We start from the raw sequence: 27,610 nt of genomic DNA on the forward strand, positions 1-27,610 counted from the left end.
CAAAATATCAATACAAAATACGATAATCATCGGTGTACCTAATGTTTGGACATGTTTAATAAATGTGGGACTGTTGTCTTTCATTCACACAATTCTTAAAAAGCCATGAATTTATAATCATACATGCATGCTTAGCAAATTAACCAAAATCATGATTATCCTAATTTGAATGTTATTCTCATATGAGTTTGCTGCATAAGACCAGGAAAAGCAAGAAAATTAAAGCTCACATTTTAACTACGATGGGTTTGGCGGTTACGACTTACGTGTAATTATAATTGCTTAGAGTTGTGAGTTCCCAATAAATAAATTAACTAATTAATTAAGGGAGTTAAGTCTAAGTCTTACCAAAACGACACATTAACCAAAGAAAGACCAGATAATGCAGTAGCGGCAATGACAAACCAGTTTCCCGCCTTTTTGCTTTGTAAAATATTAATCAGCTAATTAATTAACTGTTTACTGATGTTCAAGTAATCAACATTTTTAACTGCCTGAAAAGGAAACGTAACTTGTCAGTTGGTGGCTTACTTTCAATGACAATGAACAATCAACCGAGTTTAATTAACTAATTATAATATCTATTGTAATCAAGGATAATTTTAGCTTCTATTCTTAGTGTTATGAAGAATACCTATTATTTCAGAAAAAAAATAAAGATAAAGATTGGTTAGTTAGTCATGAAATAATTAATTAAACTTCAAAGAATCAAATTCAGGTCAAGTGAGAATATATATTCAACTGATGGGTTATATGACTCATATTAGGCCATTCACATTCAATTCATTTTATTGGTGATTTTTCCGTGCTACGTACACGAAATAATTTCCAAGTATCTTCTGTCGAAATTTGTTAATTAACAATATAATTTTGGTGTACATGATACATGTAATTTTTGGTTATTGTATTTGCATGTATCAAGTTTTGAAATTTATCTTAAAATTTTGTATCTGTTAAGAAAGTAGGTAATGAAGTTTTTCCTCGACGTAATTAACAACATTATATTTGGAAAATAGGAGTTACAAAGTGTATGGTTGGTTCACATAAAACAAGCCATGATGCTTGTCTCCTAGAGTGTTGTTGATTTGAACTTTGAAGTGAATGTATTGTCATTAATTATTTGAATTGAAGTCTTGAAGAAGACCTTAATTCACTACAATTTCAATTTGAAATTTTGTTTAAGATCAGTATATAGCAGTACTACCGCGCATTGAATCATAGCCTTTAATTTGATCCTAATCATATCCTAGGGTCTCAGTCATAGCCGCAATGAAATTAAAGCTAATGGTTGCAATCTTGCAAAGCTAGCTAGCCAAGCCACAAAAAGGATGAAGTTATTTTCCTTATCAAAGCATTTAGATATGGAAGGAGATGATGGTGATCGATCCATTGAATGTGACCCTATATATGATTTAGTTGAGGGTCACATTGTTATCCTCAAATTTATTGTTGGCCAATGGCCACCCACCAGTTATGGGTATATCTCTCTTTCCATGCATGGATGTGAGTTTACAAATTCTAATTGTTGGGCTGGGCCTTAAGGATACTGTTTTTGGGCCTAAGAATTTGGGCATGGTTTGTTGGATTTGGGCTCAGTTCTTCCCTCAAACCCATGTTTGATTCCTTAAGATTTTGGTCCATCTGAATTCTGATCGATTTTAAGATATCATTTCCTCCTTTTATCACTTTCCAGATTCTGTTTGAAAATCCCCGAAGCAAAGTGCATTACACCCTAATGCTTACAGCTTAATAATACTATTGTGATGTTTGGTTGGTGGAATAGAATATTAGAATGAGAATGAAAATAGGAATAAGAATGGAAATTATGAAACCTACACCATCTTCGTACATGGCATATGATGAGGCATCCACCTTGATTGTGGGTAGGGGCATTTTCATCTTCGTACTCAAGTTGACCGCGTAGTTGACGTGGCAAGTGAACTGCAAAAAGGACACGTGCTCAATCAAATGTAGCGAGTACAGTAACCCACAATACTTACGCGAGTAGTGGTACCGAAATTAGTGTGTTGCACTTTCCAATTAGAAAGCAGGCATAGATTAGATTACAGTCCCAGTTGTGATTGTTCCCTTTCTCAGCAATTTTCAATACCCTTTTCAGCTCTTTCCAGTTCAGGACAAGGACGTTCCTTCGTTTGCCTACAGAATTCTCAAAAACCCTAAACCCAGTTAGTCCTTTTTCTTTTTCCTTTTCAATCATCTTCTGGGTCAGTTCTGAATCATTATTTTTCTTGGCAAATTCTTGTTGATTTGATTGTTTTCCTTGTTTTTGTTGACAAATGTGTTAGTTGTAGTTGAACCATGTTATGAATTTGATTGTATTTGTTAGAAAACTCTAGTTGGGTCTTATTTTTTGGTTAGTTGTAGGAGCTTTTCAGTTTGGCTGCATGCTATTTGTCTTTCAATTGGTTGTGTTCCATTGGGATTTTAGAAGCTTCAACTTTGAATTTCGGGAAGTTTGAACTGTCATAGACTTGGTGTGATTGTAATCTGAGTTGCTGGTCTTTTGTCATTGTTCTTCTTGAAATTAAACTATGTTCTGATATATTTCCTTTTGAGTTGATTAAAGTGGTGCTTTGATTAATATCACACCAATATGATATTATGAGTTCTGAAGTTGCTGTAGACTCTGTCTAATGTATAATTAACACTTACAGTCATCATGGTGCGCTTTGGTTTGGTTGGGTGGGTTTCTTGTCATGATGGGGTTTGGGTGCTAATTTTTGCAACGTGAAATTCAAGCTTGGTTTGTTTTCAAATAACAGTAGGTTGGGGGAAAAAAAATCAAGCAATTGTTTGCAGTACTTTTTTTACTGTCTGCTGGGAAAACTGGTGTGAATATCATCTGTTTTTCCGAAAATAGGTTGAAAAGTTGTCCTTTGTATTACACCATGTCCTTCAACTTTTATGTTGAATATTCATAAAGTCATAATGCTATGATCTGGGCTGTTGAATGATCTAAACCAATACATGCAGAGGCATAAACGATAAGATCTTATGGTTTTTCATTTTTGTTGTCTGTTACCAATCCAAAAATTACCTCTTATAAAATATATAATTAACCTACTTTCGTGAAAGATGTTAATCAATATTTTCTTACCATTTGCAGGCCTCAAGATTCAAAGACGAAACGGATGTTAACAAGTCATGCAGTTATATCACCACCCATACTCATTGGACAGCCAAAGGGTGAGACTTGCTTTGGAAGAAAAAGGCATTGATTACACATCATACCATGTCAATCCTGTAACAGGCAAGAATATGGATGCCTCATTCTTCAGGATGAATCCAAGTGCAAAACTACCGGTTTTCCAGAATGGTTCCCATATCATTTTCAACACTATTGAGATTATTCAGTATGTTACATACTTCACTAAACATTCCCATTACTGTGAATATGAAAAATAGGAGATTGAGTTTGGAAGTCATTAAAGCTTAGTATGAGTCATAATAGCTTTTGAAAATTTTCAAAGAGAGATACATTATAATAAAGAAGGTTAGGAGTATCTTTCGTTTAATATTTCTCTTTCGATCTGAAAGCAGTGTTTTCTTGTTTCCAAAAACATATTACTTACAATGGAGGAAGATTATAAAGTGCTATTGGTTTTTTCAGGTATGTAGAAAGAATTGCAATGGTCTCATTAGGCACTGAGAATATGACCTTCAGTGGCAGAGAAGTCATTGAATGGATGCACAAAATACAAGAATGGAACCCCAAGTTTTTCACGCTTTCTCACATCCCGGAGAAGTACCGTCATTATGTCTCTAAATTCATAAGGCAGGTAGTGATTGCTCGAATGGCGGAATCTCCTGATTTAGCAGGTGCTTATCATTGTAAGTTAAGAGAAGCGTATGAGACAGAAGACAAGTTGAAAAACCCAAGTGTTTTGAAACAGGACAAGGACCATCTAATAAGACTTCTTGATGAAGTGGAAACAAAGCTGAATGAAACAGAATATTTAGCAGGGGAAGAGTTTAGCATGGCAGATGTGATGCTCATTCCTGTGCTAGCACGCTTAGTGCTCTTAGATTTAGAGGATGAATACATAAGTAGCAGGCCGAACACTGCAGAATACTGGATTATGGTGCAGCAGAGGCCTAGTTATAAGAAGGCGATCGGGAAGCATTTCAATGGCTGGCGAAAGTACAAAACATTGATGAAAACATGGTGCTTTGTTCGAATTAGAACCATGCTAAGGAGATTTTGATGAATTATTTATGATTTCCTTTGTCCCATGCTGTAAATGACCCAGTTGCATTTAGATGGGAAAAAGAAAAAAGAAAAATAAAGATTCCAAGTGTATGCATTTCTTCTTTATATTTTAGATTGTAGATTTTTTCCTTGGACCAAAAATCAAAATAGGGCAGGAGGAAGTTGGGGAATACTTGAAAATATTATTTGGATTGGTTCTGGATTGAAATTATTACTAGAAATGATGCATATTCTGAGTTTGCAAGTCTTGCTAGGGAAACTCTCATTGAACCATAATATAAAGATACTTTCATTTGTTTATGTGAGTGTTATAAATCCTCTCATGTCTCCCCTTCGTTAAGTTGGAGACTTGGAGGCCTTGTATAGCCTTATAGTTCAGAGATTATCTGAGGTTTTCTCTTGGTTAACTTCACTGGGGATAAATGAAGTTCATTTTGATGCCAGATTTGCAACAGGTGTCCTGAGTCTTGAGTTCTAAGTGACATGGAATGGGTAGGGTGAGGGTAAAGATTCTAGATTGAAATCTCCTTGTAATAATAATAAGGGTTAAATACAAAAATGGTCCACAAACTATAAAAAGTGTCAATTTGATCCACAAACTTTTCAAGTTGTATCAAAACAGTAGAAACGCTAACTTTTATCAGAAAATTAACAAAATTAGTCACATGAAAGTGTGATGAAATGATGAAAATGTCTTTGAAAGTGTGGTCACTTGCTATGCACATTACCAGTTTTCGTTAAATTTTTCGATAGAAGTTAACGTTTGTACTGCTTTGATACAACTTATAAAGTTCGTGAACCAAATTGACACTTTTTATAAATAGTAGACCAAATTAAGATTCACTGTAAAATTCGTGTACCATTTTTGTATTTAACCCTAATAATAAGTACGGCAATTAATCATTCAAGGATCAGCAAAAATACACAACATCAACTGGAATTACAAATCCTATGTCAAGCAACCTCAGTCATGGTCATAACTAGTAACATTAAATAACTTAAAAATATTCGTAAAGTCTACATTTGGAAAATGGAGAAAAACGTTGATATTTAATGCAATGTATCGTCAACTATGAGTCTGGAGTCTCCAATTTCTATGCTGTATATCCTGTCTTTGCATACGTCAAATCACAAATCTAACTAGCAACTAACATTTTCTCTATTACAAAATACTAGCTAATGAACTGAATTCAAGAAGGAAATTTCCCAGTTTCTACAGTTCATAAATACGAAAACCCATTTATCAGAGAATGTTGCAGAAATGCCAAACAAAAATCATTTTAGTCCCCTCAAGAACGAATCACGAGATGATGAAAAAGTAGATCTGAACACCATTAAAATTAATCTAATAAGCAACAACATATATCATGGAAAGCATACAAAAAAAGAGATTCAAAATTGATCAATGCCTCTTCATTTATCTTTAAACCATCCTTCACAAGCCTTACAAATCACTATGAGAACGATACATAAATTAATATTACCTACCTCTTTGAGGTATTAACCCATGGATCAATATTTTTAAGAGCACATCACCAGATAGGATCATCTTTTTCACTGCGGTCTTAGTATTAGAACTTCAATTCGAAGACTTGAAAACTGACTAAAACTTCATTAAAATAAAACCCAGAAAAAAAGAAACGGGAACACAATCAGGTATATGGGAAATAAGTTGCTCATCCTATGAATGAATGTTGATTAAAGGTGATGTGAATGCTGATTGACATTATTGCCAGCTTTGTCAACCCTATAGCCTATATCCCCTGAACAATATGAAGTTTTAAGCTCATTTGCTACATTTCCTATGCCTATGTTGTTTGTCCCACCTCCTGAGTTGTTTCCATTACATCCCCACCCATTCCTGTCCCTGAACCTTGGGGGCCTAAATTTTGTATTATTACACTTCTGCTGCTTGAAGTAGCTCCTTCCCAAATCATACGAGGATTCTCTCCCTCGTTTAGATGTACAATGATTGTTGGCACATGGAATGCCAAAGTTTGCTTGATTGGCACCAGTTGTGCTAGGAGTGCTTTCTTCAGAGTGACAAGTCACATGAACACAGCTGTCCTGTTGTCCTTCTGCAGGTTGATTAACTGGCACATGATTGACAGTATGAGAAGGTGAAGGGTCTTTCTTATGACGCGGAAATGGGGGCAATGGTGGAAAGGGATGGAAAGGCATGCCAGGAGCAACAACCCAAGAATCTACTGTTTCAGCATGGGGTGTTCCATATTGCTGAATGATACATAGTGGAATTCCATACGAGACAGGCAGGCGAGAAACAAATTTCTCTTGTGGTTGCCCTATAACTGCATCATCAGGACACTTCAAAGGACAAAATGTTGACGAAGCAACGGATGAAGCCACAGGGGTATTAAGGAAAGGAGATGAAAAGCCTGGAGGAGCATCCTCAAGGTTGTTTTTCCTTTCATCATAGACCATACTAGCATCATTTTGTTGACAGTAATCATGCACAATGCTTGAGAAATTTATGTCCTCTCTGCTCACCTTCTCGAGATGCGAGGCCACTTTGCCCACCCCAGGCAATGGGCTAGATTCTAACTGTTTCCGCAATCCAGACTCACTCTTTTGTTCCTTGTTTTGAAGTAAACTTGAAGCTGCATCTGTGTCTGCTGGCTGATCCCATCGACTTTTACGCTTGCGAACTTTTGTCACACTGGTTGGGCAACCACCTGTGCAAGGTGCAGAACATCCCTCCTGGGCACCTGTACTCACAGTTGCAAGCATTAATTGCTGAGCATAATCTATAGCTTCGGTAGGCCTTCCACTTTGCTCACGCCAATTATCATGTGATGAGGAAAATCTATTGCTGTTTGAACCCCTGTTAAATTCCACCTTGCCATCATCCCTGTCTATGAAGCTATGTCTTCTGTAAGGTTTATGAATCCACCTATCTCGAAAGCTACGTGCTATTTGGTGGACCTGTACAATATGAAACTGATTTCAGTTCAGATGATACATTCATTCATTGAAACATCATGGCACGTATTGCAGAGAACATCAAATGAATCCCCTCAACATGAACGGAAAACAGATGCTTAAGGAATCTAAATGGATTTTCAGAACAAGACCTGTTTGTCATCATGTTCTGTCAGGGAGAGCATTGACTCCGTAAAGCTGCACAGGAACACAATTCTCAGAGAACAAGCAACACAGCTAAGAAATTAAATTCATTTACTTGAATTAGAAATGAGCAATGTCATCAATTTGCATGAAAGAAACTGAACAGCTGGAAGAATTCATCTGAGTTCAGATCAAGACATGAAAAAGTTAAATGCACTAAAAGTTACGCTCCTTAAACTTAGCACAGCAAAAATTGCCAAAAGATATCTTCGACAGTAAACATGCCTTATGCCAAGGAGATCCATCACTAACGAAATTCACAAAAGAAGACTTCAGAACAGACTACTATGTACATTTAACATCGTGTTTGTTTTATACAAGGTTGATTCTACAACTTATCTCTACACAAGTACACAGGAATTTCCCAAGCTATATGAACACAGCTTTTAGAGTTCAGTAGCCCTGAGGCTAAGCAATACAGAGGAATTTTCGCAGAACTTTGGAGGAAAGTCATAGGGATGAGCCCAAGAATTTATAAGGAATTACTTAGGCTTCAGTTGGTAATCATGTGGCATTTTAAAAGCTTCAGCAGAAAGTTTTTGTAAGCTACAGAAACGATGCTTAGTAATGCTTTGTAAAAGCTACTGAATAAAAGCAAAGGTATTTGCAGAGTGCTGTATGTTGTTCTGAAAGTGCTGTCGAAAATAGAAAGTGGCCCAAATAAGTAATTGTAATACCAGAAATGCTGTCATACATAAACTACAATGCAATTAGAACATTTTTCCAAAACATTGCAATTCATTAAGGCCTCATTTGATGCCTACGATTGGATTGGATAGGATAAATGGCTAGATTAATGTTCATTCAAGGAAGAAGACGGAGAGTGTCTTCTAACTTGAAGGAAGAAGATGGATTAGCCATAAGGGGAAACTTATCCCCACTAATCCCACCATTTTTGTGGGGATGGAAGTTTCTCCTTAAGACCAATCCATCTTCTTTCCATCTTCCTTCAAGTTATAATTTTCTACCTTGAATACACATGAAATAAGCCATTTATCCGATCCAATCCAATCCTAGGCATCAAACGAGGCCTGAATCTGAAACCAACTTCCACTCTTGCACAGGCCACCCCCCCCCCCAAAAAAAAAAAAAAAAAAAAAAAAGAGAAAAGAGACTGAAAAATTAAGAAGGTTATCCAATGAAGAAACAAATGATTACCTCTCCATTCCAGGGCAGGGAGGACCTCCATTAATATGTTCTGATGTAAGTATCTGCCTTACGGCCAAATACTCTAGGACCTGCAAAGGTTATATTAGTCATTAGTCTGCTGCACGATATCCATCAAGCTTTGTTCTCTATCCAAATTTTCTTGAGGGAGAAAGAGAGATAGCCAATTTTACAACTGGATTAATAAAACACTATATAAGTTAAAATGGTTTTCAGTGCAAGCACCTTCAGAAGTTTCCGGAGGATTGGTATCTTTTTGAAGTCTCCTTTGAAGTTTCCTCCTTTGAAGTCTCCCCTGCACTTCTTCAATATGTTGTGCAGCATTCTCAAACCTGAGAAAAGAAAATATTCATCAACTGAAGCAAATTGGGGCACAATAAATAAATTAAGTTGTTGCCCACAAGGGGAAACAGATGCTGTGAAACTATAGGGAAGATACGCACCATTTTTATTAATTACATCAACCAAAACCATCCGCGACTTTGTTTTCAAAAGCGCATCCAGAATCATCGAAAGATCTCGATTGCTGAAAAATAAAAGATGAGCCTTTTTAATGAAAAACTGTTAATTACACATTTCATCTAAAAGACAATAACTGAAACTAGTTAAGTGACCAATATTGCAACATAGAACAACAAAAGGAAGTGAAAGATTTCAAATGACCTCTGAATTGCTTCACCATTGCCACTATCACCTGATACTGCAGTTTCAAACAGAAGCCTCAAGTAGCCTTTAGTGGAATCCTGAAAGAAAATGGCATACATGCATGAACCACCAATATAAAAGACAAACTAAAAAAAAAAAAAAAAAAAGGAAGAAGCTGTTGCAAGGGTAAAGCTTCAAGAAAAGAAAATGGCAATAGGCTTTAGAAGTAACATTAAAAAAAAAAATTACACATATGATAAAGCATATTCATTGGCAGAGAAAGTCCAAGGCACAGGTTTCCAGAAAAAAAAAACAAAACAAAACAAAACAATTATGCATATGAACCAAATTTGTAATGCAAAGTCAAACAGGAACACTTACACATGCACATCAACTTTCCAGTCACGAAAATTTAAAATACAACATTCAAAGAAGCACATTTGATAACAAGACAGCTACTTACTTTCCGTTTACTGATCCCTCCCTCTGCATCCAACAGCTCATTAAGCCTGTCCTCAACTGCAAGCATTGGAGAACATCAAACATCAATCAATCACCTTATCCATTACTCCTATTTTCTAAAAGACAGTATAAAAAGAATCCCTAACCTGAACCTTCTATTAATCTTTTGGGTTTGATGGATAGCATGTGAGATTTACTGGCTGCCCCCTGAATTTTGTTAGCAGTTGGAGGAGTACTCACTTTGCCTTTCTTCACAAAACTAGATGAACGGGAAGTTTTCACGTTACGATGCAATTTAGAAGAAACCTGCTTATTTTCAATAGTGCCCAACTTGGACTTTCTGTTAGCATCAATTCCATCAGATAAAGATTTGCTGAGCATTTTTATTGGAGAATTAATCTCAAGTCCTTCAAAAGAGTTTGAGGATTTTTCTATAGTCTCCTTTTTGCTGAAATCCTCCTGCTGAACAACAGACATGGGTCTACTAGTTACGTCCTCTGTTTGTTGGGAAGATTCAAATGTTTGTGCATAAGACGGTAATTTTCCTTTTGAGTGCTCCAATTCCAATGAATCATGTGTATGAGAAACAACAGATGCAAATCGGTCCACAGACTCTTTTTCTGTGGTGATCTCCAATTCCCCAACAGCAATTGTTGGCTTATCAATTTCCTTAGATACACTCGCCGCACTTTGCATTACCACACCATCAAAGGAACTGGCTCTAGGCAATGTATTGTCCCACCTATCTTCAGATACACCATCTTCTGGAATCATCATAGGCTCCAGATATTCTTCATCTGAATCATCTTGAACAATGACTTCAGAATTAAGAGGATCACCACCTATATAACCCTGACATTGAAGCGAACCACAATAACATTTTTTGGCAGCAGCTCCAAATACCCTTACATAGTTGTAGTCAAATGTCACCTCTTCACCCTGAAAAATAAGTATAGGTACATAGATACAGAATGGAGGTTATAAACACACAGAACATAGAGAAAGAAAAAATAAATTGAAGAAAACAGCTAAAAATAATGGCTTCAGAGGCAATGCAAGCAACAGACTGTTAGCCCCTACCAACATGTCAACCTTAAAATTCAAGGCTCTTTAGGTTTTCTTTTTTCTTCTCCTTGTATACATCTTATCCTTCTAGAGTTTTTCTAAACTTTTTTTTAATCCAAATTATAGCAAACACTAGTATATAACAAAAGTATTAGGTACTCGCAGGTCCATAAAAAGGTGGAGTAGTCTCCAAAATTAACAGTGTATCCTATATGATTTGATAAAGAGTCACAATAGAATATATTTTCCTTCAAAGAAAAATATTAAAATAAGTAATATCAGAAAATAAATAATATAAACTTTCCGGACAACTTGATTTACAGTTAGGACTCAGGATAAGCAATAAAACCGTTCATTCTGTACAAGTCAACAATGAAAAAGGTGCTGAAATGATTAATTGGCCAAGAGGTGACTAGGGAGAGACTTTAACCCTGGAATTGCATCCCACATAAAACTTTGCAAATATAGCTTGATTTCTTGAATTGCATGCTTATGAGAGGAAATGACATAGTAAAGTCCATAAAAAGGGCAACATGTACAGTTCCCTGATCTAAGTCAGCCATCTCTTAAATAACACATCTTCAGATCCCGAAACAGAAAGGCCTGAGCAGCTATATCAAACGTCTTACTCACAAAGGAGCTATATTATATACATTAATCCCACCCGAAAATGTGTACCTTTTATCTTATAATCATAAGCAGCAAAGTAAAGCCCCTAGTCATGTTCAACTTTAATAGTGTTTAAAGATAGTACTCAAAAAACCAAGAACTGAAAATTGATTTTTCCTGCTCGCAAAGGGTTAGAATCCATGTGAGCTACCATTATGATGCAATTCAAGCATTCAAATCATTACAGGGTTCATGCCTCTAACCAAAAAGTTAGGCAAGAAAGTAAAAAAGCAAGGCGCAAGCATACCTTCTGTATATCTCTCAATGCAAATAGTCCTATGCATATCTCCCCATTCACCATCCACTGTTGAGAGCAAGAACAGAAAGTTAAGATTATAAAGAGAATGAGTAAAATCAAAAGTGAGCTTTCCACGAATTACACTTGCAACCAGCACATGAAATGAGGTCATGGAATACATGCTGAAAACAGAAAAAAAGAATGACAGCCACATTCTAATATATGTGGCCCTAAAAGAGTACCTCCTATCTCATATCCAAACCTTGTCATAACAACATTCAGGTCACCCCCTAGAGTTTACTAGTTTGTACATACACAAATTAATGTACTTGAAGAAAACCGACTTCACTATTATGTCAGAACAATTCATACATTAGATAGATGTAGGATACCATATTATATGCAAATTACAAGTAAACAAACATGAATAATCCAGTACTTTATAACAAAGCAAACTGACTCCATTGAGATATAGTGTTTCATTTTCATTATAAATGAGACTTTATTAATAGAAGAAAAAGTAGAAGGAAAGACGGACAAGATGTCAATTGAAAAAAAAGAGATTATAGAGACCAACTATCACAGAATCTGTCATTCATTCATTGCAAAAGAATGAACCAAATAAATTCATCATATGCAGAATATGCCTCACAAGTTAAGGCATAAAAGGGTGAAAAACATGCATCTCTAAGCCCATGCCTCATTATTCCCATAGCCGAATTTCCTACAGACTACAGTCCATTTAAAACCAAATAATAACCCAGTATATTATACCCATTATACTTATGTGTGAAAAAGGAAGGTATGTGATAAAAAAGAAAGAGGAATGATAATTGAGACAAAAGAGAGCAAGACACAAATTGGCAGCAAGAGGAACTAGTCAATAACATCATCCACAAGAAATGTTCTAAAACTTTGGACTACCCCTAATGGTGGAGAATAAATATCCAAATTAACACATCATTACACCGAAGGCCTTCATAACCAAGAGGCACTCTGCCTTATCAAAGCAGGGAGGGGAGAATGGATTGAGCGACAAGCCCTATATTGCCAAAAATGAGAAAAGGCTCGTCCAGACCAAGTATATAATGAGAAGAATCTAGCCATCTCTATATACATAATATGCCCGTATTTACATTCACCTTTTCTGTGCGACAATTAGGATCACAACTATGGTTAATGAAACGCCCCAAATTTCCCTTTGCACATGCATCTATTACCTGAAATAAAGTGTAAAAATTGTCAATGGCAACTAAAGTGCAACAATTTTAGAAGGATAATCAGGAAAAAAAGAAAAGCAGAAGTTCTATTTGACTGTTGAAGTTCTGGGATAAGGAAACAAAATTTACCATACAATCAATATATAATTGAGAATTTGAGATTAGCATAAGAATATGTGATGCAGTAATAGCATAAACGGCTTACAGAACTGAAAAGATATAATATTACATATAATCAAGCTGCAGATTCAAAAGGATTCTTTTACTTCACATATTAGAGAAAATGAATTGCAAACAATATATATCAAGAAAAATTAATACAACCTACTAACTTGTTTGTAGGAAACAGAAACTTAAATTGATATAATCTAAACTGACAACTATTAAATTCATGAAAAAGTATGGTCCAAATATTGTTATACATCTGCTAGTAGGCCACATTAACATTCATCTGAGTAACGCAGCATGTGGCCATATTAACATGACATCTGATGGGACTACCCACAGACATGAAAATAACAAAGGACTCAAATATATATGAAGCAAAAAATTTAAGAGTTTTTTTTTTTATGTATGTCTAGAACTTTCCACACTAGTCACTAGCTTGCTGATATAATATCAGAAGGAAAAGGTCAATTTGAGTTTGTGTTGGGAATACAAACCTCGCTGCCATTCAATGTCATGAAGTAGAAATGCCTATGACCCTTCAAAGCATACTCTTTTTGCCGTGCCTCATAAGCATGTGTATCAAGCACCTGCTTGGACGATGTATTAAAAGATCTTAGAAGGTACAGGGTAATGTTTTATCTGCGTGTCTGTCTGCATATACATATAAGCAAACGTAACACATGTGCAAACATGTACAATTACACAATCAAAACAGAAACCAACAATTTGAGCAGAAGTTGAACCACTCTGGCATATGTCAATGCATTGACCATGACTCATTTTACTTCTTTTTTCTTTTCTGATAAATAAGCCCTCACCTACAGGAATCCACCGATCCACTCAAAAATAAATTTCTTTCCCAAAAGAGTTTTATTCTTATAAACAACTGCAAGATTAACTCCATCTGCTGAACTGAGGGAAGAAATGAGCTTTGTGCCTCATTCTCTTTTCTTTTTTCAATCCCTTGGGGATAACGGATGAGTGAAAATCTTGCTGTGCGCAGCAAAAATGTGCATTTAAAAATGAGCCCTCACATGGAAAGAATATATTGGTGAATTTTCTTATATTCTAGACTGCACCATATTAGATTTCTTAAAACTCAGTTATCTCATAAACTTGTGAATTTTCTAACATCCTAGACTCCTGCACATGCAACGCCTCAGTGAAAATTACACCCAAGAAAATAAAATGAAAGATACAAGAAGGAAAAAAATAAAAGAGTAGTGCATATTAATAAAAATTTGTTTCTTATAAAAGAAAAATAAAAGAAAAATGAATGGAAAATAAAAAGAGTAAAGTGGTTCAGACAAATTGGGAGATTAAGAGAGAATGAGAAAAGAAAATCTAAGTGAAAAAAGTGAATTTCAATATCACATGAAAAATGACATGGAGTTACTGCTTCTAGGTTTAAAGGTAATAATGATACCAATTTAGCCTTGATATTGATTCATAAAAACTGGTGTCAAATTTTGGTGTGAGATATGAAACTATTGAGCTGGTTCAGTGGAAAAAATTAACTTTGAGAGAGATTCAAAGAGAGGCACACCAAAGCTGGGTGTTGGCTTATAAATTAGTATTTATGACTAAAATCATAGACCGACAAAACTTTTAGCTTTGGTTCCTCACCGAAAGAGCAAAACTTTAATAGCTCCTCCAAACTGAATTCACTGGTGAAATACCTAACCAAAACTGAGAAAAAAAAAAAGTATTCTGAATTTACCTCTCCAACATATTCAATAAGAAATTTCCCTTTAGATATATCTTCAAGCAACCTGAGTCCATAACCCTTCTTCCCACTTCGAAACTTCTCTAGTTTGGCATATCGGCGTTTTTGGAACTGCAAACAAATATATCAACTAAAACAATGCCCTTTACAAAAAAAACACAATATTTGCTATATCCTATAAAAAAAAAAAAAGTATTTGCTATAAGAAATAGCTAAAATACCTGTTGATTTGAACAAAGGTCTCTACATGGACAGGCTCCTCGAACACACTCAATGTTCAGCATTCGATTCAGGCAATCATCTCCACAACCCAACCGGCCATCTGAAGATGGTTTGCAATGGCAAACCATTATCTGATTAAAATTCAGAAAAGAAAAAAATTAAGGAAATATATAAATATATATATATACTGGTCTGAAAAGCCACAAATCTCATCAGATTTTTACAACTAACATTACTGATAAAAGGCAAAATTATGACTAAGAGCTTTGTACAAATTCATGTGTTTTTAAGATAACCGATGAGATCATCTTTCAAATGTAGGGTACTGTCATAGGAATTCAAATATTTTGGGGGAGCGGCCCTGCCCATACCACAACAAAACTACAATGCTATAAGTGACTTGTGCAGATCCAAACATTCGAATTATATCTACAGATTTCAAAACTAATTCACATTGTAGATGAGAAACATATTGCATATTTTCAAAGTTATGGTACCACTAATCTGCATTATCAAAAAATTTCCCCCTCAGGCCACCTTTCTTCAACACTAATCTAATTTCAAAGAGGAGTACATTATCTTATTTTGTATGGAACAGCTGCAATTGGTTAAAGAAACTATTCCGTTCATCTTTACTAGGAGTATAACATTTTTCTGCACAAGAATAATAGTTTAAACCCTGTTTGAGAACATCTCCATGCTTGGCCCGTGTCAGTCCCATATATAGTTTCTTATCCAACTTTTAACATGCCTTGGACCAGCCATGTATATCATACATGCCCCAAGTCTGAGCCATGTCCCAAGTGAGAAGCACCATCCCTCTTATTATTGTCACCAGGACAATCAGACGATTCCTCTTTTTTACCGAAATGTACTCAAAATGATACTCACACAGACAGAATTAAAATACTAATATCCAGGTTAAAAAATTAAGGTCAAGTATAAACCTCGTCAATAGTCTGAGTTTTACGGCTACGGTGGAGGAACTGATTAGTTTTGATACATGCAACATTCTGTTGGGAAACTGCAATGCATTGGGACCAAAATAAGTGTCAGAAGTAAGAACCCACATATATGTAAATGTGCATGTGTGTGAATTTAGAGAGAGAGAGAGAGAGAGAGAGAGAGAGAGACTAAAAGCTGAACCCAATCTTACTTCTATCACAAATAGAAAACATGTACCTTTTGGACGCCGACATTCCAATGCTTTGTAATTTAATTGGGTGCCAGAAGCATCTTCTTCACCTGAAGCATCTGATATGTCCAACTCTGCATTAATCTCTGCATTTGACTTCTCTTGAGGGATTGAGCAATCAGCAAAGGCTTTATCTCTGTTATCTTTACAGGCCCTTCAAAATTGAATCAAACATGAAATAAAAATAAATAAATAAGGATACTAGATTAAAGTTCCAAAGAATAATCTTAGCAACCAAATTATTTGCCATGCATACCCCATAAAACAAATCTAGAGATTATGACCTCTAATAGTAACAAATCACACATTTCTCTACAAAAGCAATATTAAGAAATAGACATTAATTATGGCAAGGCACAAAGTAAAATAAAAATAAATAGACTAGTTGACTTAACCTACACTAATATTTTAGGAGACAGACAGTTTTCTAGGTTTAAAATCTGCTCCACTTGAAGTGCAAATATAAGAGAACAACTAGTTGACTTAACCTACACTAATATTCTGAAGATTCAAGAATCCCAAATAGTTTTCAACACCGACGACAGGTTGATTCAGTAGTCTTTTGTGATCCACTTTCAAATCAAATTATATTATATCCGATATCAATCTAGAAATTTATAAAATGTAAAACATTGAAACTACAAAATAATTGTTGCAAATTTTCTTATTGCTTTCTAAAGCTTGGGCAACCAAAGCATATATGTAATTAGTAATTTAACAAATTTCTGGAGAACTTAGTTGCGACCAAAGTCCTTTGCATAGGAAATTTAGGCTTGATTCCACAGTTATCTAGACTACAACCTATCAAAGATACTGCTAAATTTCAAATCCAAACAATCATTAAATCAAGAGTCAATACCCCTTAGCCCAGTGTATTAAATTATAGCTCTAAATACCATGATAAGCCTAAGTCTAATGATCATACACAAATACCTTTCCCAGTTACCATATAAATATGATGACCTGCTCCTTAAATTCAAAGAAACCAAAGGAAACAATAAAAAGAACATATGCTTAGATAGACTGTCTTATCTTTACCATGTGCACTTTATATCATCTATAATATCTGCAAGTTCAGCTTGTATACGCCTCCATTTATGACAATCATCACACAACACCCAAGCATTACGCTGGGGTAAATACTGATGATCTAAGCCAACAGGTACCATGTCCAAGTTAGGAACGTCTAAGCCTGCAGGATCAATGACAGAGTTGGCTTTGCTTATGCCATCCACAATGTGATCTCCTACAACATAAATGCATGTAAAATCAGCTCAAACATGTATGTAACACACAGCGAAAATGAAAATAAGAAATGGTTGGATGATTAGGATGATGAAAGAATTTGTTAACAAACAAGAACCTAATTCCGGGAGACTTTCTGGCTTGCATGCAACCTGATCACAAACAGCCTTCTCCTTGACTTTCTTCTTGTTAACAGACTTCTGTTGGTTTTCCCTCAGTCTACGAGCATTTCCTTTCTTACTCTCTGAGTCAGAGACTCTGGACCTGCCCTTGGGAGGCTTCTGCCCCTTAGTTTTAGAGGAAGGAAGCAAATTCTTGGAATTATGTGATTTTGATAATCCTAATCCCACACCTAGATTGCAATATGTTTTAGCTTCTGCACCACTTTCCACTTTGAGAACCTCTCCAGAAATTCCATCGTCAGTTTCTCCTGACAAGCGCAACGGCTCCACAGATAATTCCTTGTCGCTTGATGAGTTGCTTGAAGCATTTGCACCAGTAGAAGAAGTGAAAGTCTCACTGGAGCAAAAACCCTGACTAACATTCTGTTTGCATCCATCTCGTTTTGATGGTTTTGGTTTATTTATGCTTTCTGGACAAGGTGAATTATCTTCATGAACACAATTTCCCACATGAGGGAGTTTATGTTTCTTCTTTCCTCTCTTAGTACTAACAAATCCTCCAGAAGCAGCAATAACCTTGTCAGAAGTCAAAACAGTACCATGAGAATCTTCTCTTGGTCTTGCCTCAACATTTGCATCTGGAACCAAATTGATAACTTCTGAATCAGGTGAAGTTCCAGGATCTCTATAGCTAGTTCCAACAGATCCTCCTGATGATACAGCAACTGCATGAGAGGGAACCCCAAGAAAAATCTCTATCACATCTTCAGCTGAAGTTTCTGTAATAACAGCACTCTCTAAGTCCTTAATAGCCAGATCTTCATCCAGAACAGGAGCATCCAGAGAAGTTTTATCCTTCTCTGGTTTCTGGTTTATATACTGAAACTGCCTAACAGTTGCTTCATTTGTCCATATACCATCAATGCCATTGGCTTTTTGAATAGAATTTTCAGAAGCTGAGGTATCAACAACCTCAGGTACCGTGATGTACAGAGAATTTTTACCCACTTCTTTCCCCACTTTAACCTTCAAACGGACATGATTCGTTGAAGCATGGCATTTTCCCCTGGAACCCCGTGAGTTTCCACTAGCCCCACTCTGATTCCGTTTTCCACTTCTTCGGCCACCCCTTCGTTTCTGTGATCCTTGATTTGGACCTTGACTGACCTCAAGCCTGTTACTCTCCTCAAAAGATTGTGTAACTTTTCCCAATAATCCCCAGGTAGAAGAACGAGCTGGTTTGGAAAGGCAGCTTCTCTTCCTTCCAGCAGCCTTGAAGACAATTTCAACACTTCCAAGTGGTTGTGACACTTTAGATGAGTTCCTGCATTTCCTTGGGGCCCTTTTTATCTGAGGCTTGCGGCTTCGGCCACTCCTTCGAGAAGACAGTGCTACAATGTCAGGACAATTGGTTTTAGAAACACAATCAACTCTGACAATATCCTTTTCTTCATGATCTATCTGTCCAGAGTGGTCAGATGAAGAGCTAGAATTAACATGACCAGGAGAATCATTCTTATATGGCACATCCACCCCCTTAGACGAGCCATTGTCCATATCAAAGGGTTGGAACGATTGCAGAGAAACAGATTTCTCAACAATGCCAGTGGGGGCTAATCCAGACGAACTTTCCTTCAGAATGGATGCTTTTTCCTCTATTAGTAACATCTGGGTGCCAATTTCCACCTTTATATTGGTTGAAACATCACTTTTCTGTTCCAACAACTCTGTAATCCTTTCTGCAGAGGGAAAATATATAATCTTATCATTCCTCTGATCATTCTCTTGGGCACAAACACTCAGTGAATCTGACACATGTGAATCTTCAAAGGCCCTCTGGCAACCCTCTGGAGGCAATATTTGATTGCATGCATCAACAGTGGTTTTCATCTCAACAACCTCTGTAACCCCATCAGCAGAGAGCCCATTGATATAGTTGTGGGCAATACCAACAGGTTCGCATGACTGAGGAGAAACAGAGTTCTCAAAAATGCAGTTAGGGGTTACGTTGGAGGAACATTTCTTCAAATAGGAGACATTTAATCTTACAGGTACTATCTGGGTTTGAACTTCAGCCTTTACATCTGCCCTAGCATCGCTTTTCTCTTCCACAAACTCTGTATCCCTTTCTACCAAGGAACAGTCAAAAATCTTATCACTCATCTGATCAATCTGTTGCGCACAAATACTCAGTGAATCACACATATGTAAATCTTCCAAAGTCGTTTGGAAACCTTGTGAAGGCAATACTTGGTTGCACATATCAATGTTACTTTTCATCTCAACAACATCTGTAGTCTTTTCAGTAGAGAGACCACTGACATCATTATCATCCGTCTGTTCGTTCTTCCAGTCACAATTACTCAATAAATCACCTGTATGTAATACTTCTGGAGGCATTCCACCATCCCGTGCGTGCAATGTCCTGTTGCACAAGTCAGCTTCTATCCCAGCTGAAACACCACTTTTCTCACAAGCAGCTTCCAAATAGGGACCAGACATGATGCTGAAATCCTTATCTTTTGTTTGAGGACAACTACAAGTATCCATGCCTACTGATTCTGAGGGAATTTCACAACCCTGTAAAGAAGATACTAGTTCAGGGAAATCATTCTTTAACTCATAAAGGTCACCTTTCTCTTCCACAACTTCCATAAGCCCTTCAGAAGGGAGACAGCTAACACTCCTATCATCCCTTTGCTCATCCTGTTGAATACCATCTCCTGGTGAACCAGTCTGAGGCGTGACTTGCAAAGGCATTTCGCAGTTCCCAAATGAACTGGCAGAGCCATCCTCAACTCGATACCCATCCTCCTTAATGCACATCCTGCCACTTTCTGTATTAGAACCATCAATATCACTCTGAATTTCATTCAAGCAACACCTATCAATTCCACATTCACTGTTCAACATATTTTCTGGTTCCAGAATATCTGCATTATCATGCTCACCCACCACCAAACCATCTCTATCAACTGTACACGACTCTGTAACATCACCGCAACTCATGTAGCCAGCATTGTCATTCTCAGACAGCCCCGGAGGCCTATCCAGCACACCGGTAGGGTCCACATTAGAATGAAGTAAATTCTGGGCTAGCTCTGAGCAGGACGGCTGCTCAGAAACAGATGGCACCAAGATCTCTGAGCCCATCTGCTGCTCGGCAACGGACTGGGACAAAGGTCCGTCAACAAAAATCGAATTTTCACAAGAACCCATCCTAAATTAAGCAAATTCACCCATTGACTCGAACAGTGTATATAACCCCCCAAAAATTAAAAAAATTGAGCCTTACGGCCCTTACACGAAAACGAACCCCAAAATACAATGCCTCCAAATCAAACCCTAACTCGGCCTTCTATTCCCCATAAACAGTACCTTAGCCAAAGCAGTGTGCGCACAGAGAGAAAAAAACAAACCCTAGAATTGCATTCCCTTGACTTCCTCTGCAAAATCAAAACCCCAATCTAAAAATTGGCGCAGTAATGCACATACAAAAATATACGTTAAAAAAAAAAAACCCACATACATACATAAATTAAAATAATAAAAATTTATCGAACAGAGAAGAGATCAGAGAAGCACATACCTCTGTACAGGGAAGAAGAGAGACTGAGACGAAAGAGGTCTATTCTATTTTATTAAAAACAAAAATTGTATATTTAAAAAAATTTTGCTTTGTCTGTGTATAGAGGGAGAGAGCGTCGATTGGTGGCGTTCGTGTGTTTGTATCAACAAAACGGTTTGAAGGGGAAAAATTGGATAAAACTGCAGGAGGAGGCTCCGACCGGCAAGACGACTTGTGGATTTCGTTGATGGATTTCGGGCTTAATTCCAATACACCCCTCAGGCCCTCAGTTTTGTGGGGGCACGTACATACCTTACTTGCTTGCTCTGTTTTTGTAAGACAAGACAACTGTCCCATGGAAGGGCATTTTGGGTATTTTGTAAAAACTAACGTTTCATCAGTTACGGGGAACTTTTTTATGTTTTATTTCCAAAAAGAGTTCTTTTCTTTGTTTATTTGGAGAATCATTGCGATTTAGGATTTTACGTCAACCAGAGAAAGGAGTAAAAAAAAATGGCTTATTCATACCATTGCCCTTGTAAGATACACTTTTTTTCACTTTGCCCCCTGAAACTTAAATCCTCTCAGTTTGCCACCTGAACTTCGCAAAGTTGTTGCAAAAGACCCTATGCCGTTAACTCTGTCAATTTTTCCGTTAAAAAAGCTGACATGGCACCTATATGGCATGAGTGAGACCCTTTTTTAGTTATGTAAGATCCATGTAGACAAGCAAAATTATAAAAAATTGACATGGATCTTATTATTTTTAGTTTAAAAATTATTTTTTTTGTCCACATGGATTTTACATAACTAAAAAAGGGTCTCACTCATGCCATATAGGTGTCACGTCAGCTATTTTAACGGAAAAATTGACAGAGTTAACGGCATAGGGTCTTTTGCAATAACTTTGTGAAGTTCAGGTGGCAAACTGAGAGGATTTAAGTTTTAGGGGGCAAAGTGAAAAAAAGTGTATCTTACAGAGGGCAATGGTGTAAATAAGCCAAAAAAAATTAATAAGTAATAGATTAAGATCAAACTAGATGCACATGTCACACCATGAGGATGCACAGGGTATAAGTCTATATATAGTTGTAGGCAATTAGATGAATATTGAAGACGTTTTCTCTAGTTATATATTAATGATTGTCGATCATTAATGTATATAAGTTTTTAACTGAATAAAAGAAGATTATTGAAAAGAAATATACTATGATGATTATTAACACATTAATTACTTTTTGAGACGCAGCACAAGAATATTCTTAATTAGTGTATATCATTATAAGTTCAATAAATCTTAAAAATAATTATCTACATGATGAATATCAATCAAATATGTCAAATTGTAATGAATATTGAAGACAATTGTCCCTTTGTAAATAAATCATTGTCAATTGTTAATATATATGATACATCAACAACAAATGTGTTATAAGAATCACTAATGCACAAGAATATTCTTTGTGCATATCATTACAAGTTCAATGAATCATAAAGATAGCTATCCACGTAACAATAGATGTGTTGAGGGATAATGTCGTATCGATGGACCCATTTGATCTTAGCCATTTGGGCTTTATTTCATATTCATGCAAACCGATTTAAGAATTATATTGTGCTCGCTTCGACTTATATAGCCAAAACTTAAACTTCGCATGGCCGACAACCCGCAACCCATATGTGCTCATGTCATACCTCAAATGGGCCAAACTTATTGGCCGACTCATTGGCCTTTTCTTCCTTTTATGTTTTTTAGGGTTAACAAAATTACCTTATGCTATTATTTTATTTTTTATAATTAAATTTTAATATTTTGTAACTGGGCGTACTCGTTTCGTGCTTATGCTCGCGTTGTATTTGTCCTCGATGTGAATGATTGTTGAAAGTAATGATTTGATACATTAATAAGTTTGTGAGGTGCACAAGAATATTCTTAGTGTAGATAAGTGTCAAAGACTATCATTACTAATGCGATAATTGACAATCATTTAATGTATATATATTTCACGTACTATTATAGCTAATGAAAATGACCATCAAAAGCAATAATAATTATAGATGCATTAATAATAAGTAGGTGAGATGTACAATAATATTCCTTATGTACATTATTATAACTTATAAGGTTTAATTACAAAAAAGTCTCATGAACTATGGGGACTATTTCAAACGGGTCTACAAACTACAAAATATTTCAAATGCATCAACCAATTAACAAAAACCATGAAAAAACGCATTCCATAAAGGGTTTCGTCATTGCCTTATTGGTAATATTATGTGCCAACATGTCCAAGTTGACATGGTTTTTTAGATGATGTGGCTAATTTTTTCTGCCTAAAACTTGACACCTGATCTCCTTGCGTCAAATTTTGGGTGGGTTTTTTACGTGTTTAGGGTTTCATGTGTCAAATTTTGGGCGGGAAAAATCTACCACATCATCTAAAAAACCAAGTCAACTTGTCCTCATTGGCACTTAATAGCACTAATGACGGAACCCTTGATGGAATGCGTTTTTTCATGTTTTTTTGTTAATTGGTGGATGCATTTGAAATATTTTGTAGTTTGTGGAATTGTTTGAAATAATCCATATAGTTTATGGGAGTTTTTTTGTAATTGAGCCTTATTATAAATTGAATGAATTTTACATATAGTTATTTACGTGACAATTGTCCGATCGTTAATGTGTGTATATATATATATATATATATTTCACATACTTCATTGATCTAAACCCCCTTTCAAACAGTAAATATCTAGATCAAGTATTGAAGTACACCAGAATATACTTTGTCTTCACCTTAAGGGAACTTTGACCAACTTAAATTACATAAGTACCCACATGATGATGTCACTTTGTACTTGGGGTTACATCAAAATGAAGATATGGGCCATATGGCTAGGGTTTGTTTAAAATGTACAATAAATAGAAAACGGGATGTAGGTTTTTTTTTTTTGTCAAAAAAGGGGATGTAGTTTGACTCGTACTAGTCATGTACACATCTAGTAAGTTTGGATCTAAAAGAAACTTGCTGCTATGTTCGTACAAGTAACTCAGTTTTGGAAAGGAATTTCTCTCCACAACCAAGTAAAAGCCCACATCCCACAGCCCACCGGGCCTTTAATTACAGCCCAATCTTTCAGTAACCATGGTTCCCACACCCCACGGCCCAGCCTACAGCTTAACACACCAGAAACGGGCCCCAAGGTCCAAATTTTATCCCCCACTTCACTCTTGCTTTCACTTCAACCCTACTCATTTTCAAATGTTAGACTCCGTCCCTGGTTTTGTGAGGCCCAGCACGACGCCATGGGGCATATATATAAAAGAATTTTTTCTTTAATGATTATCGAGCAATTTAATTTTTAATATAATTTAGGTAGTGATACTGACTAGTGATAAAGTTATAAACCTATTTAACATGATCAACATTTAAAAAACAATAAAATTTTCCAGATGCAAACCCTAGAACTAAAACATTTATATTATAACAATAATAACGATCAAATATATTCAAACCCAAGATATATATATATATATTATAGCTAGCCAAACATTTAGGTAATTAAGCACACAAGGTGCAGTTGAAGTAGCTAGTAGCACACAGAACAGTGATTGTCTCACAAACACAATTAAGTACGTTTCATGCACGTACACACCATCACTTAGTTGTTATAAGAAGCTTAATTAAGTACTAGGTACTGACCATTACAAACCAAACGATGGAAATTAAGCTGAAAGCATGCATATATATATATATATATATATATGCATGCATGCCATTGTTGTACGGCCTTACATTCTCTCCTGCAGATTTGGTTGAATAGGCTGCACGCGGAAGGCAAAGGGTATCTGGCCATGGGTGTTGTAGTTCCCCAACCTCTGATGATGATAACCATTTTCTATGTCTCTCGCATTCTCTTCTATTTTCATCTCCTGTTTATGCTGCATGTATGCAAATCCATGCACCCAATTAGCTACGACTGATCTATATCAGATTTACGTACTACGTTTTCTGCAATTAAGTTTTTTTGTTTCTTTTCTTTTTCCAATGCATAAACATCAATAATTAATGTGCAATGGCTAGTAATTAACTCATGAATCGATCAACTGATGATAATTAAGCCCAAGTGCTTGAACCATGCATATATGTATGTGTTCTGGCTTGCACTATCAAAGGCATGCATGTCAATATATTTATAATTTGCTGTCATTACTTAATATTTAGAGAGTAACTGGACCTTAAACAAACAGATCAAGTGTTCAAATTTAAAATAGTTATTTGCATGCACTAAAAGATATTAAAAAACTATGGGACTTTGGCTTTTTATTCCAACAAGAAATGAAAAACTCAAAAACAAATACTTATAACTAATTTAATTAGTTAATAAATGTTGATCATTGAGTTTTTTTTAAAGAAAAAAAAAATTTATAGAGCTTCAAAATCTGAAGTTCGATCAATTTGGATTTGAAGAGATGATTAATTCGCAACATAAAAATTTGTAGTTAATATATAAGAGTTATTCTCTAATTCAAAAATTCGTAATACAGATGTACAAATTATATTAAATATCTACGAATGTCCGCACCAAAAAATCATTAGTAACATGTTTTGAAGGACGAATTCAGCAGAAATCAAGTGTGGATATACAAATAATACTGATTACTAAATGTATGAATGTTGAAGGACATGATTATATGTATATACATACAATATGAAAACATGTGATGATGAGCTTACCAGCTCGTAAGTGAGCCGTTTATTCTCCTCTTCCAGCGCGTCTCCCTGAGCAGTATGTTGATCATCATCATCAAGCAATATTTTAATTAATTCATGCATATATAATAATTTTAAAGTCAATTAGGCATATAGTATAACATTAATTAATTCACACATATATATATAATATATTTGATACATTAAAAAGTAATTAATCACTCAAAGATTTAGATCATACATTTTCTCGAATCATGTCGTAGAACTTGGACTGTACATGAAAAGAAGGCAACAACATTAGAACTTAACTATTATAATTATAAGCTGAATATCTCTCACAACAACTTAATAATTTCAATCCAAAAAAACAATAATAATAATAATAATAAGAAGTTAAAAAACTTGTACAAGACTTACCTGCTTGTCTCGGATACTTGTAAGGCCATTTTCAAGTGCTTCCTCTAAGGCCATGAGCTCTCTGTGGTTCAATGATGTGATATCCTCCCCCTTCAGATGCCTGCATATATATATATATATATATATATATATATATACAACAACATTGTACATATATAAGTATATATGTATTTTATGAAAAGCATATATAAGGTATGTATTTATATATATGCACCCAGAAAGAGACATATATGAGAGTAAGGGAACCATGAAGTGTGCATTTACCTGAGCTCGACTTGCATGTTCTCATTCTCTTTCTTGATTCTATCCACTTCATTGCTGAGGTTCTGGCAATGTTTATGATATTTGTTGCAAAACCCTCTCACAGTTATTACTTTATATATATAAATAATTATTATAAAAGCAAAACAAGAAATGAAAAATGGAAACTATAATATTAATTACGTTATAATATTAAAAGCGCAACACAAACCCATATAAGGGCAACCTAGCTATTTCCATTTGCAGATCTAGCTGTTAGCAGAAAAGTGTGTGTATATATATGCCGGTTTCTATGCTTGTGTATAGCAGTCAAGGAACCAAAGGGTACACAGAGAGAGAGAGAGAGAGAGAGAGAGAGAGAGAGAGAGAGAGAGAGAGAGTTTATCAAGAAAAGACGTTTATTAATTATTATATCTGTGGGCTTCTTATGAACTAACATCCATTCAGTTGTTTCAATATTTTTGCAAGGAAAAGGAAGGGAGAATAACATTTTTATTACCAGATCTGTTTCATGGATGTTACATTTCATACACTTCCAGTTTTCTTTCTCAATAAAGAACCATTTTTTAAAAATAAAAAAATAAAAACTATCAAGAGATCAGGAACCCAGTACATCCTATTTGTAGATCTGTTCATAGAAATCACACTTCATGTTTCTTAACATGTTTTTAGCAAAAACAAAAAAATCATCATGCATGTTATTGATTAGTTATAGTCTCCCTTGCAACAAACAAGAACGAACAGATCTTTCACAAAATGAAAATATCACAGAGAGAGAAAGTGAGAGAGAGAGAGAGAGAGAACCAAACCTCATGCTTAGCATCCCACAACTTCTGCCCAGCACTTTTATGGTAGTTTTCCAAGATCCAAGTCAACCTTCATCACATCAAGAGACGAAAGAAAGATATACATGACCCACATCACACCCAGAAAAAAACAAAGAAAAAAAAACAAAACCCTTCATTTATTTTGTAATTCCAAGCAGACCCATTAAATATCAAAACCTAAAAACCCCAAAAAAAAAAAAAAAAAAGGAAAGTATATATGTATGTATGAGCTCCATACGTAGTAGAAGGGCTGTGGTATTCCTGCATCTTTCCAGAGCTAGAAATGATAATGAGTGAAACTTT

At 35.6% G+C, this 27,610-nt stretch overlaps 3 protein-coding genes across 6 annotated transcripts in view; 1 reads left to right on the top strand and 2 right to left on the bottom strand.

The window, feature by feature from the left end:
- Window positions 1–1,957: 1,957 nt before the first annotated feature.
- LOC147279237 (Glutathione S-transferase family protein) lies at window positions 1,958–4,529 on the top strand. 4 transcript variants are annotated; one of them, XM_086251621.1, is made up of 4 exons: window positions 1,958–2,010; window positions 2,120–2,186; window positions 3,128–3,374; window positions 3,632–4,529. In XM_086251621.1, exons 3-4 carry the CDS (start codon window positions 3,166–3,168, stop codon window positions 4,224–4,226), a joined length of 804 nt encoding a protein of 267 aa, XP_086107747.1. In that variant the 5' UTR covers window positions 1,958–2,010; window positions 2,120–2,186; window positions 3,128–3,165; the 3' UTR covers window positions 4,227–4,529. The 4 variants fall into 4 exon arrangements, with proteins under 4 accessions (XP_086107747.1, XP_086107745.1, XP_086107746.1 ...); XM_086251619.1 differs by lacking the exon at window positions 1,958–2,010 and having other exon boundaries at window positions 2,077–2,186; XM_086251620.1 differs by lacking the exon at window positions 1,958–2,010 and having other exon boundaries at window positions 2,087–2,225.
- A 1,100-nt stretch (window positions 4,530–5,629) lies between these two features.
- On the bottom strand, window positions 5,630–21,377 carry EFS (histone-lysine N-methyltransferase). The gene is made up of 18 exons (XM_086249982.1): window positions 21,109–21,377; window positions 17,516–20,965; window positions 17,191–17,398; window positions 16,140–16,306; window positions 15,905–15,981; window positions 14,957–15,088; window positions 14,730–14,846; window positions 13,504–13,596; window positions 12,764–12,841; window positions 11,631–11,687; window positions 9,796–10,588; window positions 9,651–9,706; window positions 9,206–9,285; window positions 8,986–9,068; window positions 8,768–8,874; window positions 8,534–8,613; window positions 7,324–7,369; window positions 5,630–7,174 (listed from the first exon to the last, which is right to left on the bottom strand). The coding sequence occupies exons 2-18, from the start codon at window positions 20,736–20,738 to the stop codon at window positions 5,930–5,932; spliced, it is 6,642 nt and encodes a 2,213-aa protein (XP_086106108.1). The 5' UTR covers window positions 20,739–20,965; window positions 21,109–21,377; the 3' UTR covers window positions 5,630–5,929.
- Window positions 21,378–24,880: 3,503 nt separating this feature from the next.
- The window catches only part of PI (K-box region and MADS-box transcription factor family protein), a 4,186-nt gene continuing 1,456 nt past the window's right edge, over window positions 24,881–27,610 (bottom strand). The window contains exons 2-8 of the mRNA XM_086252012.1: window positions 27,546–27,606; window positions 27,290–27,356; window positions 26,484–26,545; window positions 26,220–26,319; window positions 26,044–26,073; window positions 25,827–25,871; window positions 24,881–25,030 (exon numbers count right to left, since the gene is read on the bottom strand). Of these exons, the coding sequence (XP_086108138.1) occupies window positions 24,881–25,030; window positions 25,827–25,871; window positions 26,044–26,073; window positions 26,220–26,319; window positions 26,484–26,545; window positions 27,290–27,356; window positions 27,546–27,606 (515 nt within the window). The remainder of the gene's footprint in view (window positions 25,031–25,826; window positions 25,872–26,043; window positions 26,074–26,219; window positions 26,320–26,483; window positions 26,546–27,289; window positions 27,357–27,545; window positions 27,607–27,610) is intronic.

The sequence above is a fragment of the Dryas octopetala genome, chromosome 7 (assembly GCF_963921425.1).
Source record: "Dryas octopetala chromosome 7, drDryOcto1.1, whole genome shotgun sequence".
NCBI classification, from domain to species: Eukaryota; Viridiplantae; Streptophyta; class Magnoliopsida; order Rosales; family Rosaceae; genus Dryas; species Dryas octopetala.